Raw genomic sequence first — 26,923 nt, 5'->3', positions numbered from 1 at the left:
TAATTTGTGTGCAACAAGGCGTATGTGTAATGTGTCGTGCATTTCTGTAGCATATCCTCAGGCGCTGGCTGTTGCAATTTTCTTTCGCACAAACACAGCGCGCTGCCTTTGAGAGTGTGTGTGCTTATGTGTGTTTGCGTATGTTTTTGTGTGCTGTGTGTGGGTGACAAGCTCTTCGAATTTGCATTTATTATGGCAAATGAATTGGGTGGCAACAAAAAAGTGGCAAATGACATGGCAAAATGGCAAATGGCAAACTGGCAGCAGTAGCAGCTCGAGAACCACAATAAACCCGTATTTAGTTACGGCACAAACACTCGCGCCACAGCCAAATCAAAATTGTTGTCACGTTATGATGGAAACCGGGACGAGCGGATGCGATGCGCACATTTCACTTGCCCCACAGACAAAACACATTGCTTGCAGAGCAGCCGGAATGATGAGACACTTTTCTTTTCGCCGGAGCAATAAAAACGCGCCAACTTAATGCGGATGTACAGGGAGTACGGAGTACGAGTACGGCTCTTCGCGTATTTTCGGGACTTTGGAGATTCTACAAATCCCGGAGTCGTTATCCCGAGGAGTGCGATGCTCATGGACGCTCGTCTTGGACTGTCAGAGGCGACTTGCCCTTATCATTGCACTGGCCACAGGCTGCGCTTCGAGTCGAGTTCGGGGATTCTTTGGGACAGCTTTTCGAGTGGCAAACAGCTTTTGAGCGCTTTTCCGAGAGCCTTTCCCCGTTGAGCTTTGAGCCGAAAATTCCCCCATGAGCGAGCGTCCAGCTGCCCGGGGGGCAAACCACTCGAGGTTGGGGCAGGGCAGGTCCTTTCGGGTCGCGAAAGGTGAAAATGCCGGAATGTCGGAAATAAAATTAAGATTTGTTCAACTTGTTGGCTAAAAGTTTGACTCGGCTAATTTGTATGCTTAATTGCCAAGCGCCATTTACACTAAGCTACGGGAAACGCTTTGAAGTCCCTAATTCGATTGGAATGGTTTAAAAGGGTTTAGTTTGCCATATAATTGGATAGCATTTATAATTCTCCCAGCCTTAAAATTAGATGTTAATTGCCCTGAGGAAATCTATGAAACGGAAGAAGAAAAAAAATATACCTACAAGAAGTGAATATGTGATAAGAAAGGTTTACCGTTTTCAAAGTAATCTAATTTTAATATTTGACAAAATACCCCTTTTAATTTTCATTTTCATATTTCAGTGGAGAAAATCCTATCCCCACATAAACATCAGTCGAAAAGTAAAACAACTATTTTGATTTTTAAATTTTATTTGAATTGGAATAAACAATACTAGACAACAACTACTTAGAAGTAAGTACAAGTTCATACATACAAGTTACATAAAAATAGTTTGGGTTAGGCTCTCAGCTCCGAACGAATAATCTTTGAACTTACTAAACAGTATATGCGGGTGTATATATATAACATAGTCATGTATAAGTACAATGTGTGTTTTGTGTGGACTTATTTGTGTGTTTCATGTGTTTCAATTATCTGACTACAAATACAAAGAAGGCAAACTTACAGCGGCCACTTCAGGCGCGGAGAATTCACTTTAAAAGACAACTCCGGCTGAAGAGCTTACAACGATTTTGTTATAAACAATTGTTCGTTCGATCTAAGAGGGGGGTTTTTGTGTGTGTTTGACACTAATTATCACTACGCCAGTTGAAGGTAAATAGTTTATGGGGCTCTCTTAGTTTTCCACGCTGGGATTGCTTCGATTTGATAGGTCTAAGCCAAGTTTATAATAGTTTTGTGTATATGCAAATGCAATTATTGCTAATAATACATGCGAACTTCCAACTGAATAAATAATTTGTTCCTCTCGTTGGTTTTCTTTGTGTGTGATGCAAATTTGTGACTCTCCTCCTTTCCGTCGGAAGGATATTTGTCTAGTCCTGACAAGTCAGAGGTAACGATTTCCAACTTGTTAAACCATCAACTGATTCTGTTGGCCTCAAAAATATGCTTTTGTTCTCTGCTCCTCCAAGTCAATCTGGCTAATAATCTAATTTGTCTCTTGATTTCAGTTGCAATTTAGGTACACGATTCCGCCTTCTTCTGCAGCTCAATTCGCCTACAAAATCACAAGGTGCATGCCCCGCATATATTATACAAATATGTATATCGCATATATATATGCCCCGGGTAGTTCAGGTGTGTGTTTGCGGCTTTTGTCTCTAAATACTAATTGCAGGTAGTTCGTTAACGCTTTCACACCAGAATTTCGCAACAAATATATCGTATTTGTGTTTGTATTGTTTTAGTTTTGTTTTTCTTTGCTTTTGCTATTGTTATTTTCTTGTTTTTGGGGCCATCGTAAAACGTGGCTTGGCTTTAATACTTTCAATCTAAGACTAATTAAGTTCCAAACGAACCAATCCTAGGCTGGTATGTTGGTTTGTTCATAGAAATCGGGCTCATCGTCGTCGTTCTTCTTCATCTCGCTGCCATCCAACTGGAAAATAATTAAGTGCGAATTAATTAAATTTGTTAACTTAAGATTTAAGTTTTAATTTATTACCGCTTGCATTTCCTCCGGCTTATAGAGCTTCGTCAGGTTCTGCCGAATGGGCACCATCATGATCAGGAAGAAGGGGAAGGCCAGCGAGAACTGGGATGACTTGACGGTCCACAGGAGTACGAGGCACAGCACCTGGATGGTGGTAAACAGATGCAGCTTCCAGGGACGCAAACGCTTCACATAAGGCGTGGGAGGATAATGCTTGACCGGCATGAAATACAGTCTTATTCTGTGGCATAAAATAAATAGATAAATTATAAGATTCTTGAAATTTGAAGTCTAAAATCCTACCGCTCGAATAGCTGCACTCCACTCATGGAGGCCACACCCATGTACAGAAAGACTCCGAAGAGCACGGCCATGGGAATGAGTCGCAGGAGCGGAGACATCAGCACCGAGAGACCAATCATCAGGCAGACAAAGAATCCAGACAGGCGCTGCTCCTTCACATCAACGATCCTGGGCGACTCACCAGGGGCATGGGTGCTGATTAAACAAATTTATTTATATTAGTAATCTATATTTTTTGGAATAAAACTCCAAACTCCAAGCTCACCGTGACATAATGGTGACGGAGGACACGTGGGTCACCGATCTCACAGTGGCGGCGCAATGCCAGGGCATTCCAAACAGTCCGCAGGCGCAGTTGAGCAGGCACAGCAGCACAATGTCCCAATGCAGGCCGGAACCCTTCTTCAATCCACGGTCTGGCTTGTCCACAATCAGCTCCGAGATCTGCGACTCCATAAAGATCAGAATGTAAACGAGCAGGGCGGGCACCACACAGGCGAACGGAATCCAAGTGGAGGAGGTATCGAAGCCGATGTACCAGCCCCGCTTGGAGGGATCGCTGGGCGACAGGCCCTCCGGAACCACCAGCTTCTCCGTGTACACAGCCGGCACCATGTAGTCGACCAGCACGAAAATGGCAATGGAGATGGGCACACCAAAGTCGCCGAGTGCCCGACGAGCATTGCGGCCCAGAAAGTGTGAGTTGCGGAAGAGCTTCAGGTAGTAGGCGACCACAAAGGTGGCCAGCGTGAGGATGGTGCAGAATAGAGCCGTGTTGGGCTGATTCTTTGGCAAGGGTTGCGGACCCATCGGCATGGCCGTCGTCGAGATGTTCGAGAAGACCAGCTGGGTAAGGTTTGCTGCCACACCAGCGGTCGCATTGAAGAGGCTTCCATTGGTGGCATGATCGTGGGCAACCAGCGTCGGTGGGGGCAAATTATAATCAGCCAGCAGGGGATTCTCCTTGTAGATCGAAATCAGTTTCATAAACGTCTCCACAATATAGATGAGCGTGATCAGCGCCGAGAAGATCTCCTGGGTGAATCTCGTCAGCAGGCGCACATACACACTGCCCTCGAAGGCGGAGACCGTCAGGGCTATTATAATTAGCCACACACCGACATAGACCCTCAGCGCCAGGAAATCGAATTCATTTTTCGTACAAAACACCATCAAAGCCTCGTCGAAGAGCAGCAGCGGTCCCGTGGTGCCGATAATCACGAGCGGCTGGCAGGACAGACAATGGAAGACAATGCCCACCAGGGAGCACGAGATCAGCGTCTCCGAGATGCCAATCCAGCTGTTCGTCTTGGCGGAAACGAGACCTCCGAACGTGATGGCGGTCGAGAGGCAGGCAAAGTACATAAAGATGGTGGCCGCCAGGGTTTCCGTGTTCAGGCCATCCAGTATGTCGCTCTTGTACATGGGCATTCGACGCTTCAGATCGTTCCTCAGTCCACCCCACAGGCGTCCGGTCTTCTCCAGTGGACCAGGCTTCTTCTTCTTGCCTCCATCATCATCGTCTGATCCTCCATCTCCGCCGCCATCGCCTCCGCCAATCGTGAATCCAATGGCTCCCAGCGTTTGCTTCTCCAGCAACGCCTTCTCCTCATCCTTGCCGATCTTGATCATCTCGCTGTCTCGCTTCACCTGCAGCGCCTTGATCTTTCGCGTACGGATCCAATCCTTCTTGGCCTTCAACTCCTCGAAGGGCAAGAGGTCGTGGCGATCCCAATTACCGGGCGGCAGGACAATGGAATCATCGAGGAACTCATTGATGGCCGACAGCAGATCCTTGCGATCGTCAGCCTTGTAGGCAATCGAGTGGAAGTGCTCGTTGGCCATCAGCGTGGAGATGGAACGACCCACTTCATGGTAGTCCAGGTCGAAGTTACGCGGTCCCAGGAGCACAAACATGAATCGCACCGGGACAGGAACCTCGGTCAGTGTGGGCATAAGGACACCCTCCGACAAACGGACAAAGGCAATGGTGGGCTGCTCCAGGAACTCCACGGCACCAACCTTGGGAAGAGAAAATCATTTATAAATACGAGGGTTCATAGTATAACCAGAGACTTCTACGTACCAGCACAGTGGTGGCCTCAGCACCCGCTGGAATCCTCTTGAGGATCGTGTCATTCTGCAGCTTCTTGAGATCCTCCTGCGACGAGGAGTACATGTCGTCCTTCATGTCGATCTTCAGCTCATTGCTGCGCTTGCTGCCTCCAATCTCGTTGGCCGGCATGATCTTGATCTTCTTATCATCCGTGCCACCAGACAGGTTCTGTGGAATATTTCGTTAAATGTTAATTAAACTGCTACCAAAAGGATTGCATTATTCACTGGGGAACATCAAGCAAGCTTCACATGCAAAGCTGGTGCCAAAACACTGAACACAAGATATTTATATTGTAAAGGTCGTGCAACTGAACTAAATCGGTATATATAGTAGAACAGAGTGCGGTCTAGTCAGCAGAAGAGTTTAGAGTAGCGAGTGGAAGGGATCTAAGGTACTTGAACAACACAATCACAATCACAATTGAGAACTTGCCAATCGTGGAGGTGGAGAGCACACATAAAAACAGTGGATCTAAAGGGGGAGAAGGGCTACGGAACTGGGCTAAAACGTGGTGGGGCTAAAAAGAAACATCGCGAGTTCTATAAGCGCAGTTCGGCTGCTTTTGCACCAGGGAATGAAACATTATAATGATACTTCTTACAGAAAAGTACATTTTTAACATTTATTTAAAGCTTTATAAATATTATTCTACATCAACTTATTTTATTCAAAGTGACCGATGTAATAATTTATAAGACCTAGTCTTGCCGCATAGGGATAAAACCAACAAATAAATTAAATATTTTATTGAATCTAATCTCTCAAGAGATGGAATTTTTTTTTTTCATAATGATATTTTGATCTAATAACATTTCCAATTTTTGACCTATAATAAAGAGGCTACAGTATATTGGATAAAGAATTTAAACTGCTGATCATATAATGATTTAAACAGAGAATTTTTAAAGATAGAATTTATATGTCTTAAAGCTCCCTAGTTTAGGGAAAAATACCCAAATCTCTTGTGGCTTTTGAGTCTTGTAAAATCAGGATATTTCTCCCTGAACTTTATTTGCTGTGAATAGGATCCTCTCCCTTTTATTTAAAATCACAGGCTAGACCATTCCTAATCCTTCGTTTCATTCCCTGGCTCTAGGAGCGGGGTACGCGGGGAGGAGTGCTTTTAGGGGGTTCTAGTTTATTACACCCAGGTAGGACATCGTGGAGTGGCGACGGTGATCAATCGCTGCCGCTGCTGCGGTGGCCGTGGCCACGTTCAGCATCGCCGCCGTGGGCGGAGCACTGGAGGTGACGCAGATGCTCCTCCTGGCCTTGGCCAAGTTGCGAGGTGGCTGCTGAGCCTGCTGCTGCTGGAACTGCTGGTGGGACGAGTCCGCACCCATCCAAAGAAACTGTTGTTTTCGGGGTGCAAGAGGAGTTTGTGTTTTTTTTTTCGGTTTTTGTTTGTGGCGAAAAAAAATCAGTAAACGTACAGAAAAGAAAGAATTTCAAGAGATACACAAAGCGGCGTTTTATAAGATATCTGTACGATCATGTCTATATACAATTTGGCTATTCATTACCGATTTGGGTATAAGTTGCTGTTGTTGTTGATGTCGTAGTTATTGTTATTATTGTTGTTGATGTTGGTGTACGAGAGTTGTGAGTCATGAGATGGCAGAAATAGACAAGAGAATAATGGCCACGATCATGGAAATTAACAAACTTTTGTCACAATTGTCACTGAAAGCCAATTATTTATAGCGAACAGGCACACGAGATGTCAATAGATAAATGGTTGGATGATATAACGATATTAGAATGACACAGAGGTGTTAACGAAACCATTTGGATGAGCTTAGTGGGCGAGGAGGAGATGATCTCACCTGCAGGCTGGTGTAGCTGTTGTACTTCCGCTTGGTGAAGGGCAGCACACCTTGGTGCTCGTTGACATGACGATGGCGCAGGAGCAGCGAACGCATCACCGAGGGCTTGTCATTGATGTCGATCAGGTCCTCGATCACCATCTAAAAGGGAGAATAATAAAATTAATTTTAGATTAATATAATAAAATACTTTTAAGCGGTTTTACCTGTTCTACCACGCGATAGGCCACCGCGGGCAGGTCCTTCTCGTTGAGATCGAGCAGGACAACGCCCGTTTCCAGGCAGCGACGCAAATTGAGCAGCGAGTGGAAGGAGAGGGAGGCAACATGGGGCTTGCCCCACCGATCGGAGCCCTCCTCCACATCCTCCTCATACTTGATCCAGCGGGCCGTCTCCTTCCATTCGCGATCCTCGCCCACGCCCGTAAGCTCGTCCAGTTGCACAAAGATCTGTTTATAAAAAATGATATTCAAGTCAATTAAAATAGGAATATATTATTAAGATCCTTATACTGACCTCATGAGGACTATGGTCCACCTCGGGCTTCTTGTTGGTGAAGGGGGAAATTGTAATCTGCGGCAATTCGCGCAACTTGATGGATGAGTGATGGATCTTGTGGCGGCGCAGGGCTCGCGGGTCGTCAGAACGATGTGATCTCAGCTCGTTGAGATCAGCCTCCTAAAAGGGGGGTAAAATCAAAGGATTAGATCTAGAACATTGGGGCTTTAATCAGGAGCTATTTTTTTGGGGCTAAGGGCACGGCCGAGGATAAGATGGTCAACCTGTTTAGCCGGCATTTGGCCATTTGTCTACAGGTGAATCCGTATGTTTTGTGGGTTAGCAATGAGAGTTGGAGAGACACATAATAGCTAGTTTAGTTAGATGATCTGAGCTAGTTGTTAGTTGAGGTTGGGGTTCTCGGAAGGAATCGATTGCTACTCAGAGTGAGTCTAAGGGGGCCCTACCTCCAGTGCCGTGTCCTCAGGCTGCACAGAGATGCGACGCGCACCTGCATCACCGTTTTCCTCGAGCTTGTTTTTGGCTTCCACGCTGTCCTGATGTGAGAATTTACGTTGTCTATAATACTGATGGCGGCTGTAAGGAGAATTTGAATTTAATTATTTGTTGTACTTTTTATATTTGTTAAAAAACCTATTTAGGAAAATAGTATTATGATTATGATTTCGTAATTCATTTTTCTTTACCTTAAGTTTTAAGAAAAACCTTATATACAAACTGAATTTTATTTTTAATACATTTTTAATAATTAATCAAAATATAAACCACACACAAAAAAATCGTGAACGGCATATCGTTTTAACATGAAGTACTTATTTCGAGCATATCGAATTTACGGGCCGCATATTAAGTTTAAATTGATATTACATTATGTAAAATCGATCTACGTTTCATATCGATTTTTTTGGATGCATAAAAGATATTTGAAAGAAAATAAAATACACGTCATGTCTTCTGGTAGACTGTCAGTCCACTCAGCACAAATTACTTATACGCAGTGTTGTCTGTGAGACTCTCTGAATATATTTTCAGCTATAAAACTAAATAAAACTTAACTAGCTGCTATCTTTACCTTCTTCTGCGTTTACGTTCGTGCGATTGATCCGTGGGCTGTTCATCATAACTCAAACTGGGCGGCGTGACGACGATCTTCTTCTTGCCGCCGAACTGGACGTGCTTCTCGTCCACCGAGTTGTCCGAGTGATCACCGTGTCCGGCTCTCTCCGACACTAAGGGAAAGTCCTCGGGGATGTCATCGTAGTTTTGTGCATTGTTCAAGGGCTCCGTTTGGCTCTCGTACTCCGAGTCCTCCTCGATGTTCAGATCGTTTGTGCGGACTGTAGGTAAACCAAAATTAAAGCACATCCATGTAAATCTCACCATAAAACCACATACTGCTGTTCTTTTTGCGGGATCCAATGGGCAGCTGGGAGTTGTCCTGGAAGGTGTTTACATCGAACTTGTCTTTGCGTGAACTGGTGCCGGCAAAGACCTTGTCCATTTCCGAGTCCAGCAGCACCTCGTCGGGATCCTCATTGCCGGACTGCAAAGAAGGGAAAACCGAAAAGGTATAAATACAAATTGTCGTTACTCAATTGTTTTTATGCGTTTGGTCACGTTGTGCATGAGTCAAGCTGGCGCAAATACTTTTCAATTAAGAATCTATAGGAAAAACAAAGTCAGACAAGTCATGTGACTCGCAGCATTATTGTTCGTCGTCACGAGTCTTTCGACATGTTGACGATCTGCGGAAAGCACTCAGAGGGGCGAGCAGAATTGGGGAGCAGACGTCTCTGTGCGGACATTAATCATCTACCAGCAAGTGCGAACGTACGCAATAAGAACCTTTAGGAACTGAACATTCCACCATAATATCCCAGACATTTGTTGTTGAAAATCAAACTGGATTCTCTGGGCGTCGTTCTTAATTGCTTTCAATCGATCTCAATTGATTTTCATAGTGACGAAGGCATTGATTGCGCACTTCTTCCAATCATTAACATCAATATCAACATCATCTGGCAGAAGAACAATATATGCATATTTCTTTGCCTCGAGCGAGAAACTAGTAAACCCAATTACTCGCAATTGTTGTGTGGCTATCAGATTACAAATGTAGGAAAAATCTCAAATTGTTTATTGAAAATCACAGGAAAGGTTGCAGGGAATTCAATTTTGATTCTTCATTGATGCAATGAAGATTGATTTCTGCGAAAATCTATTTCAAAAAGTTGTATTTCCCAGAAATAAAATAATTTCTAAAAAAAAATTAACATGTTCTCCTAGGAAATTTAAAAACTTTTTATTACAAAATACATGAAACCTAAACCATTTTGAATAAATTTTCTATTTTATTTGCTTGATAATGAAAACCTCAAATATATATTCACACTTTGCCCACAGTCAGTCAACATATTTTGCCAGGTATTTTCAGCTTTAATGGGGGCTTTAGTTACTGGAGTGTTTTCCCAGTTTTGTTTACTACGTCAACATGAAAATTATCGTATGCTCAGATGTAGGTACATAAATGCAAATGGAATTAACTAAATGCGATTTGGCCCCTCGGGCACCCGAAGGACTGCCGATTCCCAGTCAGGTCTACAGGTCTGCAGGTCTGCAGCCGTTGAATATTTGATGCCAACTTTAATACACTGGGCTAGCGTATCCTTGACAATTACATTCACTTCCTGATAAGCCGGGGGCAGATAAGGGCGGCAACAGAAACAAAGGCAAACAGAGTTTCAGTTTGTGTTTATAAATAGAAAAAATTTAATAACGCTGAGAGCCTGCACGTGGGAACGTCAATGTGTCCACCGACCGGGAAAGGAAGACCAACGACCAAGTGTCTGTGTGCGACCCCAGTGGGTGGATTTTGTGGGTGGCGTTTGTGGGTGGCGTTTGCATGTGATAAGCTCAGGCGTAACGCGCCATGTTACGTTAATTAATCGATAAACACTAAGTTGTCCCATAATGACTTTGATACTAATGCCGCTTTTGGTATTCATTATGAAGTTGTTGGCATTGCTGATTTACAGATACGAACAGGCAGGCAGTAAAAGTATTTTGTCATTCAGCCATTAGCTTGATGCCCATCATAATGTGGCTACAAGCCAGCTACATAAGTCCTCCCAGCCCACAACTCACAAACCACCCACATACCACCCACTCTTCAGGTAAGCAACGTTCTAACCGAGCGTCGCACTTTATGCAGTATGTCAACGGCGCTTATCAAAAATAATCGATGGTATGTTTGGGCCCCAAACCCCCCGACCTGCCACGCCCATTGCCCCGCCCACCAGCCGTCTGAGCTGTCAATTTTCGTTGTTGTTTGTTTAGGGCACGGAGCGGAGCCAAATGAATATGCACGGGTCGTACTCCTATCTCAAATGCACACAGTAGCTAGCCAGAGAAATAGAAGCCCAATGAGATCATCCAGAACGAGAATTTGGTGGAGAATAAGGTAGTATTTTTATGAAAAATAAAAATCTAAAATTAATAGGTCTCCTAACGGTGTGCCCAAAGTATTTGTGTTTTATATTTAGAACCGCACTTTATCAAATATTTGGGTTTTACAATATTTTTCTGATAAAAATGTCTATTTTTATAATTTTTAGGTATATTTTAATTTAGTTTATAAAGAGAATTTTTAAAATTAAATTTTAAATTAATTTGGTCTTTAAAGTTTTATAACGCAAACAAAAATCTCTAAGTTCGTCTCAGCGGTTTTTCGTGTTTTAGAAATTCCTTCCGCCTCCTGACTTTCACAGCGTTTTCCTTTCAATTTGCATAACATACCTTGACATCTGCTTTTTATGTTTTTTTCTCGCCCAAAACCTCCCAAGAACTCAGTGCACCTAGTCGGTTGGCAAGCGTTGTGTGCAGTCACAGTCACAGTTATGCCATAAGTTCGCCCATAAAGCTGGCGTGCATGTAAGCAGCTCAGAAGCCCACTCCAAGTTGGGGCAACAATAAGTTGGGGCTGAGTTCGCGGAGTGCTTCTGATGTGATTTGACATCTGCGAGGCGGCAGGCGAGCGGCGGCACGTGACTTACGAGTCATAACCAAGTTAGATGCTCGTGGCCTAAGCAACTTTTTGCCCAACTTGCCAAATTGAATCGAATTGCGGCTAAAGCGAAACTTGTTAAGATTTTGCGAGTTGCCAACTGTTGTTGTCATCGCCGGCGAATAAGTTTTTACACTTGGCCCGCACAGCAGATTAAAAGTTAGTCTTGTGGGACGTATCGCGTATAACTTTGTATTTATTGGAAAACTGTTGTGAGTTGCCAAAAGAAAGTCGAAGGAAAAAATGACAGGATAAAAGGGGAAACCTGGAAATTGGTAAAGTTTGTATTACCCTTAAAAGCAGGTAAAACATTTGATTACCCAATTATTCAGTCAATATTGTAAATTAGAAATTAAAATAATATCTATCTAAATATAAATCTGCCCAAAACTTATATATTTTCATTATTTTACTATTGAATATTTTATATATTTTGTAGCCCATAAAAACCTTAAATTGCTGGGCACTGGACTTGCGCGAAAACATAAACCGTTTAATTTTACATTTAACTTCTGACTTTGAGTTGGATATATTTATGCACGAGTACATAAAACTTTTTATTTGTTTGCAGCTGTCGAATTTTTTCCACGGCCTGTGCATAATTTGGTTGATTTTTCCTGCTCCGCTTTCGCTACGCAGTTAGGTTTTTCTTTATTATAGACGTTATTTTTTTTTTTGTTTGCACAAATTAACGATGCTTCTATAACGTTTTTGTCCGACTGTCAGCCCGCGCACAGTGGTGTGTGTGCTTTTGTGTATCTGTGTTAATTTAATGCGAATTCCGCAGCGGAAATGCTCGCACAAGCACAAGAGTGACGGGAAAAGCGGAAAAGTGGGTACAGGACATCGGTCGGGGTGAGGGGGGTAAGGGGTCAGGTCTCAGGGGTCAGGGGGCACGACGAGACGGACACGTGCGAAAGGTTAAACTGGTCATTGGGCGGAGGCAAAGGCAAAGGCGTTAAAGCGTCGTAAACGTAATCTAGTGATGGGAAATCATGCTGACAATGCGGCTCACCCTCTGAACGGCCATATCCACACATTCACTATAGCCTCTCTCGATAGAAAAGTGTTGCATACTTCAAGGTCAGTCGATGGCATTGTGTTCGTGTGCGGGTGAGAGTAAGAGTGTGTGTGCGTTCAGCAATAAATAGCTGAGGCCTGCTCTATTTATTATCCTGCGGCCGGAAGTGAATAGAAAATATTCCGGATAATGTGGGGAATTTTATAGGAACTTTACATTTAATGGTTTTGCTTATAGAGGGGAAAATCTTAATAACCAAATATAAAATACTATGGAAAATGGAAAGCTGTCTGTTTTGATTAAGCAAAAACTATTAACAAAATGTTTAATAATATTCTTAAATTGATTTAATTTTCACTTGAAAACTTAAAAAACCTACCTCCGAACTGCTAACTATAAAACTAAGCGGCTTATGTAACTTTCAAATAACCGGAATTCGTACGAAACTTAAATTAAACCCCTCCCAACTTTCCCACCTTGAAGGAAAACTTCAGCAAAGTGAATACCTCTGTTTTCCACACAGGTGTGAGTCGGTATAAATAATGCATGAACTGCTAAATAATTCACAACGTTTTTATAATGCAGACAAATTGGAAACACGAAACCGCAAAATCCCATTCAAGCACTCAATCATTCATCAATCCGGCAAACCGAAATGAAACTCGGTTATTATAGGTAATTTTTAAGATGCCGCACACAAAGGACACCTTGAAATGTATATGTATATGCACATAGGATACAGATATACAGATACATTTGTGACCGCAGACACACGTGTGAGTTCAGGGAGCTTGACTCCTGTCGCTTGGGGTAACATTTCGGGAACATTTCTGTGTTTTTCACTGCCGCTCAGCCGTTTTATTGCCCCAAAAAGTATGCAACACCCAAAACGAATTTCCTCCGGAAAATACAAACTTACATTTATGTATGTGTATGGCAGAGATCTCTGAGTTTGGTTGCCTGTGGGCCCCACAAATGGCCAACTCACTTGTTGTGCCCAGCTGCCAACTTTTCGACTATAATTTTATAAAAAGAAGAAAAGGACCAAATTTGTATGTCTATGGGTTTTTCCCATTTTCTCCTTTCGGTCGGTGTGTCTATGTGTGTGTGCAGGGGGGCTCTTTTGAAACAATTTTCAAGGTTGTGTGCTCTTGAAAAGTTTGTGTGCTAGCCAACTTTCCGTGCGTTTTTGATTAACGTTATAGATCAAACAAGTTTCACAAGTTTTTCGCTTTACCTTGAGGGCTCCCAGTTTCGGATGTTCGAATTAATGTTGCAAAAAACTTTCAACACGTTCACAGGTTGGGTAATAGTTATTTTTCGCAAATCCCTTTGCCTGTTGCACTTTGACCCGCGAATTATGGTAATTTTATATTAGGTCCAAAAAATTCGAGCCTGTTCCGTTGTCTGGGAAGGCTGCCCAGCAAATGAGGGGCCATGGCTTGTGGCTGCTGCCTGCTGCTGCTGCTGTTACCTGATTTTCTGACCCATTGCGCAGGCGTGGGTTAAGGCGCGCGTATAACGGTAGAACAGGCCGCTCAGCTGGCAGCGCTGCAGCGTTTCGGCCACGCTCAGCTGATTCTCAGGGCCACAACGGCGGGCGGGCTTTACTATGCCACCTCCGCAGCCACCACCCCCCAGGATATGCTGCTGCTGACGTAAATCGGAATGCAGTTTTCGCCAAAAAGCTTTGGCTAGCAGCAGGCGAAAAGCTTCGTATGCTCAGCATTTTTGTATTTCGTCGCTTTCCCCACTAGTGCATAATTAATGGCAAAGCTTTTGCGCTCACAGGACCTCCCGTTGATGGTCAAGGCCGCTCAAGGCCAACACTTAGTGTTTTGTGTATGGCCAACGTTTATGGGCCAGCGACGAATGCAGGGGTGGTTTTGTTTTGTGCAAAAATAAAAATGAAAAAGCTTTTTTCGCCATGCACAAAAATCTATTCACTTGATGGCACTTTGAACAGCAAGCCAGTACATTAATGGTCATTAGCTGGCCACCCACGTATGTGTGTGTATATTTTGGGTAATTAGCGATAACAGGCGAGTTGTAATGGCTAATTGAGTTATGTGACAGTACAGTGCAGCTCAAGATGATAGGATCCCCTCGGGGGAGATGAATTATGTAGAACCATTACCCCTAAATGGATGACACGACTAGTAATTGATCGATTGTTGCTATTTGTAATAAATATTAAACAAATGGGGGCCCTATCCTTTGGTAGAACAACAAATTTTGATGACTGACTATAAATCAATCATTTTATTACCGGAAATTATGATGAGCAACAACAAACAGCATTAAAAAGAGACAAATTTATCGCAACAAAATTATTCTTATTATTTGAAACACAACCATTCCCCAAAAACATCAACAAAAATATTTACTAAGTATACTGAAATAAAACTTTTCAAAAGATTTTTACCATGTTTTTGCACATACAACTTTTCGTCCTTTTTTGTCTTTTTATGAATGTTTATATTCTCGGTTTAAAAAATAGATTCTACGATTTAATAAAAGTAATCTTCTTTATGAATAAAAAAAGTAAACAGTACCTACAAATATTCATATTATTTCTGTATATATGAATGCTATATAATACTTTCTAGGTTTTATATTTTTAATGTTGCTCCTAAATCATGGCATACTTTGTGCTGCAATTAAGCTAATGGAGGTTGCTGCTCCCACGGCAAGTGCAACTTGATGCTTTCACCCGGCCAGGTGTCAATGAATTGATGGCGATTACAATTCCGCTGAACTATTACGATTACTTTTCATTGTCAATGCCAGAGTGAGTGCCACAACGCGGCAGCCTTGACCACGAATATCGATTTCCCGTTCTGTGTTCGCTAAATGTGTGTAGTGAGTACGTGTAGGTCTAGTGTGTGCGCTTCATTTGAATGCTGAATGTCTAACTAGCTTCCTGTTACCGTTATTGCCAACTGTCGGCTGCCAGTTGCACAATTAAAATGCGTTTATTTCGACGCGTTTAGCGTTTAGCCTTTAAGCTGACAACTTGTTGTCGCCCCCCAGCACCACACGGCGTATACGTAATGCTGGCAAAAATTCGAGCACAAAAGCAGCACTTTCGCATGAATGAATGCATGATTAGGCAGGCACTGTGATCTACTGTGCCGAGTACTCGCACACGAAACCCAATCTGAAATCGAAATTGAAATTGAAATTGAAACTGAAACCGAGATCGATTTGCTGGAAACTGGTTTCTAAATTGTGTCACTTGGTAGCTGGCGGGCATATGCCGGTGTGCCCAAAACAACTGACACACTGCGGAAATGTGTAGAAAAGTAAACAACGGAGAAATAACACAAGCCACAAAAAAATCAATAACAATTACTTGACATTACCGTGCGGGCTTGCGAATGAATTATTCACAAATTGGCAATAGCGAAAAAAAAATACATATAAAAAGTGATTTATTTAATGGAAAACTACCAACAGCAGCACGTTATATTCACTTTATGAAATATGTGTGTACGAAAAAATAAGTTTGGAGGGAACCTTGACTAGGTAAAAGTCGTATCGGGATCATCATCGGCCATAGTATGAGCTCATTCCCACATTTGCCTAATTAATTTCCCAGCCAAAAGCCAATACATTAGGCGGTACTATTTATAGTTAATCTATCTACCTGCACACAGGAAATGCACTTATCAAATTATGGAAACGTATAGTTGGCATTTATAGATTTTCAACTAACATTATAGTTTGATTTAATTTAATTTATTTAAGAAATTGTTAAGAGCTCAAAATGGAATATTTATAAAATTACTTTCGCTACCATTTTTAATGAATTTCTTTATAAATTATAATTTTATAAACCTTAAATTATTTTCCAAAGACACTCACCTTCTTTTTGGTATTGAAGCCGAGGAAGGATAATTTGCGGACATTATTCTCCCTGCCGCTGGCCGAACTGAAGCTCATCTTGAGTGTTTCGTCCGCTCTGCTTTCTTGATTTTTGGTTTAATTTGAGTCCAATCCGAGGATTAAGGGGGGTTTTAAGCTGCCTATTTGATGATCAGGCAGTGCAATGGCATCGAGGTGCTGGTGAGCTTGGTGATTTGCTGCGGCCACTGTGGATGCTCCAAGAATCTCGGCATTCGGGGCAGCGAATTCAACGCCCTGAAATTGAGAAACAAAAATTAAGAGATACAGAAAAAAACAGTCGAACAAACAGAAGCGGGTGCTTGGAACGCAATTTCATTAATAAACAATTTCGACTGTTGCTTTTTTTGTCACTGCCCAAGGAGGCCAATTGAAGGCGATGCCGCACAAAAATATATAAGTATCGAGCGCAATAAAAACCATTCGACGCGACTCAATTAAAGTTAAATGGCAGCCACACGCATAGTTAGGGCATCGGAGGGGGGCGGGGTCGGTGAAGCACGCGACTTTCGTTGACGGCTCGTGATCAATTTGCGTTATTTGAGCACTCAATTATTATTCGGGACTCGGGGGGCATGAAAGTGGCGCAATCGACGCCCCAAGGCGGTATTCTTTGCCACTCAGATCGCTCACTTAACGATCTGCATCTCCGTTTTCAGTGAAAACCCATACACTTAAAAAAACAAGTGGTTTTATCCCTTACAAATATTTTCAAAATATTTTCATCAATTTTCTAACAGCTAAAATATTGTTCTCAGTTCTAAAATATTAATTAAACTTCATACTGCTAAAAAGAAAAAAATAATTTAGTACCTATCTCAATGGTTTCTTATCAATATTATAATTATTTAATCAATTCTTGGCTTATCAAAAGTTAATATTAAAATTTCATCAACATGAGAAATATATTTTGGTGGGGATAAGAATAGAATATAGATTTTTTAAATACCATGCCTTGTGTCACATTCCTAAATTTAGAACAAATGATTGCGATATGGTTAATTGCCAGCTTATCGAATTGTACTTCTAATAACTAAGTGAGCAAGAAAATACTTCGAAGAATTTCGGACAGTTTATGGTTGTTTTTTCAGGAGAGGTTAGTTGCTTAAAAATATTTTTAAATTCCCCGATTTATTTAGAATAAAGAGCTTTTCTTTATTACTCATATTTTAAAGTAACAAAATGCTGCTTTATTTTTGTGAGCAACTGCCGATCTTTCTGATAGTTTCGTAACGTACGATGACAGCTGACTGAAATACAACCCAGAATTTATGTTAATAATGGGCAGCGCCCCTTTGTGGTGATAGCAGCCCCTTCGGTTTGAGGCGTGGCAAGCGTTGAACCTAAACGGCAATCAACCGAAACAAACACAAACACAAAGCGAACAGACAGCGGAGACCCGCAGTCCAGTGTTAAATGTTACGTGTCCGAAGGTCCTTAATATTTCAGTAAGCACCTTTATGGGTAGAGTAACCGGCAGACTGGCAGGACAACAACAGAATGGCCGAAAAAACCAAAAGGCAAGTTACACAAATTCAATTAGGCACCGCTGGCCATTGGTTTACACTTCGAAACTGGTAACGCGAATTGGGAGTACGTCCACTGGGGCGGATACGCGATATTCAGGACACCGACGAGGCTTGCTCCGTGGCGAACGAATGCCGTGTGAACCTGTTGCGGCTGCGAATGCGCTGATTTATGTGAGCTTCTTTTCGCCGCCAAGAACGCTTGGAAAGTGAGCCGCCACCCGAAGTATCTACGAACTGCAAAAATAAAACCCCGCCGTCTTTGTATGGGTTTGTGTATCTGTGTGAGGAGCAGCGCTTCGCTTCGTATCGTATATCGCGTAGACAATCCAACATGAGTCTCGTGCTTAGACGCAGCGCCTTAACTTAGCCCGTCCCATTAACGGTTTTTTGTCTTCTTTCTTCGCCAGCCACAAATTTTCACTTGGTCGCGTTGATTATGTAAGAAAATGTGACTGGTCTTTGGGGAGGGGTTCCAGTTCCATGTGCCTTGGATATTCGGTCTTGTTTGGCATATGTTCCTCGATAAAAAACAAACTGATGTGTCTCCTCCGTCTGACCATGGATTAAAGTTAAGTTGCTGAGCAAACAAAACTTTGGCTTTTGGCAACCTTGATATTGCCTCGCCTCTGCACAAAGTGGGTGGTGGCATGTTACGGTGAACGCTATTAACTAATAAAAGGATTTCAAAGTTGATCAATGGCTGAACGAGGGCGGAAGCTCTTCCAAGGTTGCCGATTAAATATTTGTACACCCAGTCCATCAATTCGCCGCCCTGGGGAATGCTTGGTAAATCCCTAAATTGGTTCGCCTATTATTGGTACTTATATATTTGCCTTTAACCCTACTATTTGTATTTGTAGAGGTTGTAACACAAATGAAAGTTTTACCGCTGTGTTTTTTGTGATTAATTTGTTTTAACTAGAATCTGTTCACTTAAATAATAATTTATTTCTTAGTAAGACAAAAAATAGATCTTGAATTTCAAAGGTCTTGCAAAAAAGTAATACGTTTAAAGTATCAACTATATTGCTGTTGCTATATTCTATAAAAATAAAAACTTTTAAAGATGGAAAAAGATACATAAAGCTCTCTAACAATTGCAATAATATTATTATACTTTATTTTGTATGATGAATTTTAGTTCTTCCGTTAGAAAATTAAAATTATATCAAGAAATATCTCTTGTAAAAAACAGAAACCACAAGAGCTAAAGACAAATCTAGAGCTATTTTCGTTTGGACCAACTCAGCTGATTTTTCTGGTACTTTTCTTGATACGATCGATCGGCGATCGCGTGACTCTAACCGAATTCGCTACGATAAAGTGCACGTAGCTGGGGGAAAACAAATAAATTTACACATTTTATGGCACACACAAGGAAAACAGACGGATGGCAGTCAGTTGCATGTTATCAAAATTAGAGGCAACTTAAAACTTATAAATATATAAGACACTTAAAGGCAAACAAAACGGCGCGGCCGCAGGTTCCCATAAAACCCGAAGGTGTTACAATTTAAAACCCCAAAAAGTTCCAATGGGGCGAGGGGAAAGTGGGGGGAAAATTAACGTGGTGATCAATTTTATGGGTTCATTAGCGTGCGCTGGCGAAATGACGCCAAACGATCGATCGTACGACGGTCTGACTTAATTTTGATTTAAATTATTTGTTTGTATATACGTACGAGCGGTATAAAAACGTTAGCGGGTATCAGAAAAGAACCGCCTACACCTTAGCGTTCTTATCGCACTGGGCTAGCCATTCATTTCGATTTCGATTCCGATTCAGATTCCGCTCCAATTTATTAAAACAATTGACAGTAATGTATGGGATTTGCGGTGCGGCCGCCACATAAATTATCAAATTGTCTATTATGTGTCGTGTTCCGAAATTGATTTGATTTAACCTCAGAGACACGTCAATTAGCCGCCTGCTGATAGATGATAAATGGCCCAGAGGGCTTTAAATAGCCAAGTGCTCCTTATGTAATCAGTCGAAAAGTTTGAGTTTTATCAGTCCAGTCTCGTGCGACGTCTCCTTATCGAACACTGTGTTTCTCGCCGGCCAAATCTTTCCAGATCCAACCGGTTTCTGTCAGTCAGCTGCTCTTTCGGATCGGATCGGATCGGATCCTAACTCCGCTGGAAATGCCACACAATTTACATTCACGTGCTGCCGAACAAGTTGCGAACCGGTTTATTCGGTCGGCCAAATTGCAACAGTCAACACTGCAAAAGGCAGCTGCAACTGGAATTGGAATTGCAACTGCAGCTGACATTGAACTTGAAAGCACTCAAGCGCCTCCGACTCTTTTCCATTTCTCAGCTCGGCCGGAAAGGGGTTTACCCTCGTACCCCCACCGATTTCCACAATACGGTAGCCGCTAACCACTCGAACAAATAAATGTCAAATGTTTTAAAACCACTCGAGATATACGGATACCTGCGAAAATGTCGTTGACGACTCCAGTAATTATTCAGAAGTGTGCCCATATACCATTTTCGAATATATGAGTGCATTAAAATATTTGATAATTGAAAACGCATTGTTTGAGTGCCGTCATAAATCTTAGCGGCCCATAAATATTTGTTTTCAACGATACCCAGACTGATTACCAAGCCCTCGACGTGCGATTCATTACTATAAACTATACTTAAAGCACACAAATAGCTGGTTCAAGTGCACTTATTGGAATAGGTTAGTAATCATACAATTACACTTTACAATTGAATTGAAAGGCGTCAATTACCATTCGGAGTTCTGTTTAAAAGTCTCATATTATCAAGTAGTGTCGGCTTACAGTAGCTAAACGACCGAATAATTGCGGTTATCGCATATGCTTTTACGGTGTATTACTACACAAAGCCTTTGCATTCATGGAACCATAAAAATGATATACAAATTAATTAGCATTAATTAATTGAATGTGAGCCAACACAATAGATTTACTAATGTAGTACATAAGTAAATAATTTAATTGAATTTTTATCGAACTAAATTAAATACGAGTAACAATACTATTTGGCGAGCACACTTTTTTTCATAAAAATCGATTAGAAATTAATTTAAAACTCCTCCTTATCGACTTATATTTTCGTTTAGCACCGTACTTCCACTTTCCACTTGAGTGACAATATTGTGGGGCCTTGAAGGATTTATGATCGACAGTGTTCGTTTGTTCAAAGGTTCAAAGCACTTGAAATCAATTCCATTCAAAGCACGACATTTGAAACGGAATGAAAACATTTGGCAACGCACCACCGCACACACAACGTCTAAAAATACGAAAAGGCTGAAATGCAATTCCAACTGCAAGTGTAAAACCAAACCTTAATTAGGGTACTGCAGTTCTATTTATGACTAAGCGATCTACTAACTGAACAACCCATAGATCGACGACCGTTGCGAGGGTTTTGACTAACCGCACATGAATGTGCTTATATAATCATAACACCCAGACAATTGCTTCTCCCCGCAATTTGGTTTTATTTCCTTCACCCGATAAGCACTATTCGTCAGCTGTTTTAAAAATACTAGCTATTTTCCCAAGAGTATATGGTTTTCTTCGGAAATCGCCACAGATGGCATCAGCGGTTCTTAACCGAAACCTAGTCAGCAGAAGTTTGTTTTCCTTTGTTTTTGTAAATCACTCCCCGAGAATGCCTACACAAGTTCATATATCAATAGCGGACATGGCCGTTGCAAAAGGGGAGTCGGTATCTTTGTCATATCCAGAACGAAACGATGCGCCTGAGCTGATTATTAACCATTCCAGCCGTTGTCGGCGATTTTGCTTTAATGATTCATAAAGATTTTTGAGCGTGACGAAATGCCTTATCTATAAGGGGGTCGTACCGTATGAATAAGTTTCAAGTTTTAACTAAATATTAAAACAAAATATTTTAATCTCCTGCGGGTTTGTTTGTTTGTTTTAAATTTATAGTTATATAGGTTGTAAAATAAAAATATTTATGAAAGTATTTAGATCCATACTTTCAAATGCTTCAAAATACAAATATTAAATAAGAAATATCTGTTATTAAATTCTTACGAATTTGAAATGAAGAAATGGTTTATTATAATCTTTAGTTACCTATGTTTATTTATTGAGGATCACCTTACGCCCTTTGTCTACGCCAGTGTCTTTAGCCACGATGCTTCCTCCATATCGGCTATTGTTATTAAATACTTCAATTTGCTGGCCACTGCAAGTTCTGTGTATCGTTTCACAGGAACAATAAATACTACTCTCGAAAAACGCAAAATTACAACAACAGATTCGCCACAAGTTGTGTAAACAAAAGTGCAAAGCAACAATTACAGCCACGGCAGAAGCGGCAATAACAATAAAACCCAACTTTAAGCGTCATGATACATTTTGGTTAAATATCAGACAAGAACAATACCAGAAAACAGCAAGAACGGCAAAAAAAAACAACCACCCCAGTCGAGATAAACAAATTCTAGTTAACATTGTGTGTTTATCGTGTGCGGGTCGCGACTGCAGCATAGATGTTGCAGAAAGGGGGCGGAGCGGGGGAAAGCCAAATTATTGAGCCATTACTCACCAGTTGAAACTTCGTGGGCGGGGCAGGGGGCGGTTAGAGCGGGAGGGTGTCGAGAGCAAATATTTTCCACACAGCAAAAAAATATCACCGAAAGTGGGAATTCATTGCGTAGTTTATTGCGATATCGATTTAGTCCTTATCAGTAGTATATGACTTTTTGAATTCCTAAAAACTTGAATTCAACTAACATATAAAACGATTTTAAACATTTCCATATATATGTAAAAATATGAATGAACTTTAGAGTATGAATATTGCCAGGGAAATACATTTTTATGGATTATCTCGTGATTAAGTAAGATCATAAATTTTTAAGATGATTTAAGATTATGTTGTATTAAAGTTAATGGAAATATTCCATATATTAATACATGAAAATAATAAATAATAAAACAAAAGTTATATAGACTTAAAAAAAATATTTAGAAACAATCCGTTTTATTTTCTGCGAGTGCAGGCGAGAAAGTGCAGCCAGCTATTCACGTGCTGTGCAAAAAGAGAGCGCGGGGCTGCCGAGGGGGTTCAAATAGGGGTCCAACGGGGGACTTCGAGCACACTCAGTGCTGATAGCAGAAATTCCCCCAAAGTAGAGTTTTGGTGCTTTTTGCCCCTGTTGTTTCTCTTGTTGTTTCTGCAAAATTTGCATAAAAAGCAGACAAACTTAGCATAAAGCGCCGCGGGGAATGGAAGACAAACAGGCGGTATTGAAGGTGGAGAAAGGGGAGGAAAAGGCAGATGGGGAAAGAGAGAGAGAGAGGGCAGCACAGAACGTGGCACTACGTGCCCGGTACAACTGAAACTGTGTTAGCTTTGCTTGTCGAACAAATACAAAAACAAAAACAAAAAAGGCAAAAAATCAAGAACAAAAAAAATAAACCCACACCGCCCCTGGCCAGAGGTCCAAAATAGAACCAGTTTCCAGAGAGTTTCAAAGTCACATGCTGCAGTTGCTCTCGGACCTGACTTGATTTATCTCTTCTGACTGCTTAATAATTTGTCCGCCAGCAATTGAAAATCGGGGCCAAAAAGTTCTTAGCCAACAGCGGGCCGGCAAACAGTATTTAGCACTATTTAGTTCCCTGATTGTTTTGCCGCCGAGTAAATTTCGCATTTTCTTTGACACTTTTCCAACTGCGAAAAAGCCCAGTAAATGTTTATTCTTACACGGAGAAAAATAAGGTAGGGGACGGTTATATAAGAAATTGGATAACATAAAAAGTGTTGTCAATTTGCTAACAAAAGGTTTTATTTGTACTTCATATTTGATTTAATTGTTTAAAGAATCTGGTTAGAGGTATGCAAAAATATTAATTATACAATGAAAAAGTAAATACGAAAACAGCATTGTTTTTGAAAGTGATCTTAAATAAATCCAACTTTTTCTTGCTGTGTGGGAAATGCGACAGAAAAGTCAAAATATCCACAATTTAAAGATCTTTCGCACGAAAATAGCCGCCAGACACAACAACAAGAACGGCAGACCGAAGTGAATTTTATAATTGACACGTACTTGAAGTATTCTTTTACTTTTTACTTTTTACCTTTTACTCGGCCACGGGCGCCAACAACAACAATAGCGACCACTGATGACGTCGCCGCTTTGCGAAACTCGAAAATTTTCCACTGTGCCTCAGACACAGCTCATTGATTAGCATAAAGGGTTTGTTTTTAATTTTGATTTTTTATGTTTTTTATTTCGTTTGGCGAGGGGGTGACAACAAACAGAGGGAAAGATATGGGGGGACTGAACACACACTCACGCACTGGGCTGGAGAAGAAAGAACGCGAGAACGAACGCGTCGATAAAAACAACAGACGATAAAGGAAAGGCAATGGCACACACGAAAATTGGCAGGAAAGAGCAACCAATTTCTTTGTTGTTATTGTTGCGTGCGAGCAGCGCGGTGGTGGTGGAACTGAACCTTTGTATTTTATACTTTTTACTTTTAGTTTTTTTTTACGTTTTACGACTTTCTGTGTTTCGGGCAAACTTGAACTTGGCGAGCCCGATATTCCGCCTTTATCCGTAGTTTCTGTGTGTTTCTGTGCGAGCAGCAGCACGTTTCCGAGCGTAATGATTTACAGTTCCTGGCGCAGCACGTTTTTAACCGGAGCGATCGAAAACGCAAACGCGAATGCCGCGACGCCGAGAGAAAAAGAGCCGCAACAGCTGGGCTGGAAAAAGAGAGCGCCATGCGCCCACCCTCGCCGCCGATCGCTCTCTCCCGCACAGTGGGATTAATCCCTGGTAATCTATGGCCCTAATGGATACACCTTTTCTTCGCCTAATCAACGTGAGTTTTCTAAAATAAATATATACATAAACCACATTTCGCGACGAAACTTTCGTCAGACGGGAATGGTGAACATGTCGGCTACGCAATTTTTATATTGTCCCAATGGCATTTGGCAACCGCATGTATTCTGCTGAAGAATTTATGTTTAGAGCACTATCCTATTGTTATTTTGGTTTTTTATATAGGTACGCAGTCAAAAAGACAAAAATTTCGCTTCAAATGTATAAAAAGTATTAACTAACTGTATGTTTTTCCCACTGTGCCACCCTCCTCGTCGAAGATCTTTCTCTCTTTCTCTTTCTCAGACAGGCTCAAATCCTCTGGAAATTCTTCGCTCTCTCTCTCTCTCTCTCTCCTTTTCAGCCAGCCTGCGTTTAACCCTTCGCAGGGACACGTTTCGGACCCCCCGCTGGATGGTTGCTTTATCTATTAATATCATTGCGTTTGATTTTTTATCTAAAAATAAACAGCACTGGCTGAAAAAGCCAATATTTGCCCAGCAATTCACGCAATGCAAATTAACGGGCTCCGCCGCTCTAATTGATTGATTTGCATTTGAAATGAGGGGCGACAATCGATCCGTTAAGAACTGTGCGACACTCGATGAGAGCTGATCGGATGGTCATAATTTTTACCAACGTCTACATGTCGAATAATTTTGATTGCGGGTTTATACTTGAAAATTTATGACGTACAATTGCGCCAAATAATGATTAAAGGCAGTCAGCATATGGGTGTGTATTTTGGGGTGAGGTAACACTGATAAGGGCAAACAGAAAGCTTTCCAGCGAGACCAGGACTTTCCAATTCGGCATTTTCCGATAGCTGCCTACGTCAGAGTTCCATTAGTTGTGAAAATATTAATTTTTTATTGACTGTTACAATTCACAAACACTTGATAATTGATCCGAAAAGTGGTGCGAAATTTTTGTCATTTTAACAAATTAATTATGGTCGATTGGACAGCTATTTTGATCGAGTGGCGATAGGAAAATTTATGGCTCAAGCCGCAGGGCTTTGCTAAAGAAGGTGTATAAATAAAGTGTCAAGAGTGACCGCACTTCCCCCTTTCTTACTATTCGCACGATTAAAAGTCCATTAATTGATAAGCGAAAAATATTACTCATACGAATACTAGGCGAGAATTTAAGTTAAGCCTAAAAGCAGACTATAATAATGGTGAGGAAAAAAGAGAACCTAAAAGTAGGCAACGCTGAACGATAACAACCGTTTAAGCGGAAAAGGTAAACAACAAAGGAAAATCACTCAAAACGGAGTGACTTTCAAGCGCAGGCGTCGCTGTCGTGGTGAAAAGCTCTCCTCCTTTTGAGTTGTCCCAAAACTGTTGCTATCAGCGGTTGTTTTTCTTGTTGTTGCAACGCTGGACTCTCGGCTACATCTTCATTTTATCATTTGATTTACCTGCAAAACTTTAACAATGCTCACTTCCGTCGCCCAAAAGCGAAATAGCGGAATGCTCACCTGCAAGCTCTGCCTTTGTATTTGTATTTGAGTTTTGTTCAGGAGAGGGGGAGGGGGGCTGGTTCAAATGCCCAAGGGTTTATGTGAAACTATCTTTTTTCAATTTCCCCGCTCGACTGCTGCCCCGACTGCTCCTGCGAATACTGCCCACATAAAGCGGAAATGGAAGTTTTGTAAATATTTTCTTTTGTATTTCTTTGCAGCTACCCATATGCCCGCTGTCAAGCACCGGGAGAAAATCTATATAATTGATGGATAATAACAAATAATCTTTATTAATTTCATTTAAAATATATAATAAAATAATTTACACTATGCAGCATCAAAAATTAACCTCGATGAATGCTATATTTTTGGATTCGTTACGAATTCCCAAGTTAAACTGCGTTTTCCAAAGAGTTCCCCGACGCAAGGATTCTTAGCAAAAGGACCTCAAAGTTCGAAAAATGCTGAAATTGGCCAACTTTACGGAGCTCTCAGAGGCAAATGGATTCATGGCTTGGTTCGAAGTTAAAGTTTTTTAAAAGATACACCCTTTATCTTTCAAACCCCATACATAAAATAATTTTAGGATTTTTTTTAAGGCAGAAATAAATTCCAAAAAAACATAGTCAAAAAACTGAAAAACATACAGCTGCGGTCAAAATAGTAGCAGTGTTGCCGCCTTGAGTTTTTAAAAGTTTGATGTTGTAATTTTTTCTTATCCAATTAGTCCAATAGTAAAATTATAATCAATACAATATCACCAGAAGAAGATGA

At 41.3% G+C, this 26,923-nt stretch overlaps 1 protein-coding gene across 3 annotated transcripts; it reads right to left on the bottom strand.

The window, feature by feature from the left end:
- Positions 1 to 1,268: 1,268 nt before the first annotated feature.
- Positions 1,269 to 24,504, bottom strand: Ae2 (Anion exchanger 2). Of its 3 annotated transcripts, XM_070214516.1 has the most exons (14): positions 23,927 to 24,504; positions 16,252 to 16,527; positions 8,696 to 8,843; positions 8,373 to 8,637; positions 7,747 to 7,876; positions 7,298 to 7,459; positions 6,988 to 7,230; positions 6,782 to 6,922; positions 6,101 to 6,307; positions 4,923 to 5,120; positions 3,102 to 4,858; positions 2,837 to 3,031; positions 2,546 to 2,774; positions 1,269 to 2,479 (listed from the first exon to the last, which is right to left on the bottom strand). In XM_070214516.1, exons 2-14 carry the CDS (start codon positions 16,327 to 16,329, stop codon positions 2,405 to 2,407), a joined length of 3,828 nt encoding a protein of 1,275 aa, XP_070070617.1. In that variant the 5' UTR covers positions 16,330 to 16,527; positions 23,927 to 24,504; the 3' UTR covers positions 1,269 to 2,404. The 3 variants fall into 3 exon arrangements, with proteins under 3 accessions (XP_070070617.1, XP_044251716.1, XP_070070616.1); XM_044395781.2 differs by lacking the exon at positions 6,101 to 6,307; XM_070214515.1 differs by lacking the exons at positions 6,101 to 6,307; positions 23,927 to 24,504 and adding an exon at positions 17,747 to 17,969.
- Between the last annotated feature and the right edge of the window lie 2,419 nt (positions 24,505 to 26,923).

This window comes from Drosophila takahashii, chromosome 3L (genome assembly GCF_030179915.1).
Source record: "Drosophila takahashii strain IR98-3 E-12201 chromosome 3L, DtakHiC1v2, whole genome shotgun sequence".
In the NCBI taxonomy this organism is placed as follows: domain Eukaryota; kingdom Metazoa; phylum Arthropoda; class Insecta; order Diptera; family Drosophilidae; genus Drosophila; species Drosophila takahashii.
The sequence above is the reverse complement of the archived record's forward strand: the minus strand, read 5'-3'. Positions and strand labels throughout refer to the sequence as shown.

Bases quoted from the DNA above. Each gene is read 5' to 3' on its own strand.
- Ae2 (XM_070214516.1), bottom strand. From the start codon at position 16,329: ATGAGCTTCAGTTCGGCCAGCGGCAGGGAGAATAATGTCCGCAAATTA. The intron at 7,460-7,746 runs GTAGGGCCCCCT...CCCCCCTTTTAG, and splicing joins CTGAGGACACGGCACTGGAG to GAGGCTGATCTCAACGAGCT. The intron at 4,859-4,922 runs GTACGTAGAAGT...TCTCTTCCCAAG, and splicing joins CTGAGGCCACCACTGTGCTG to GTTGGTGCCGTGGAGTTCCT.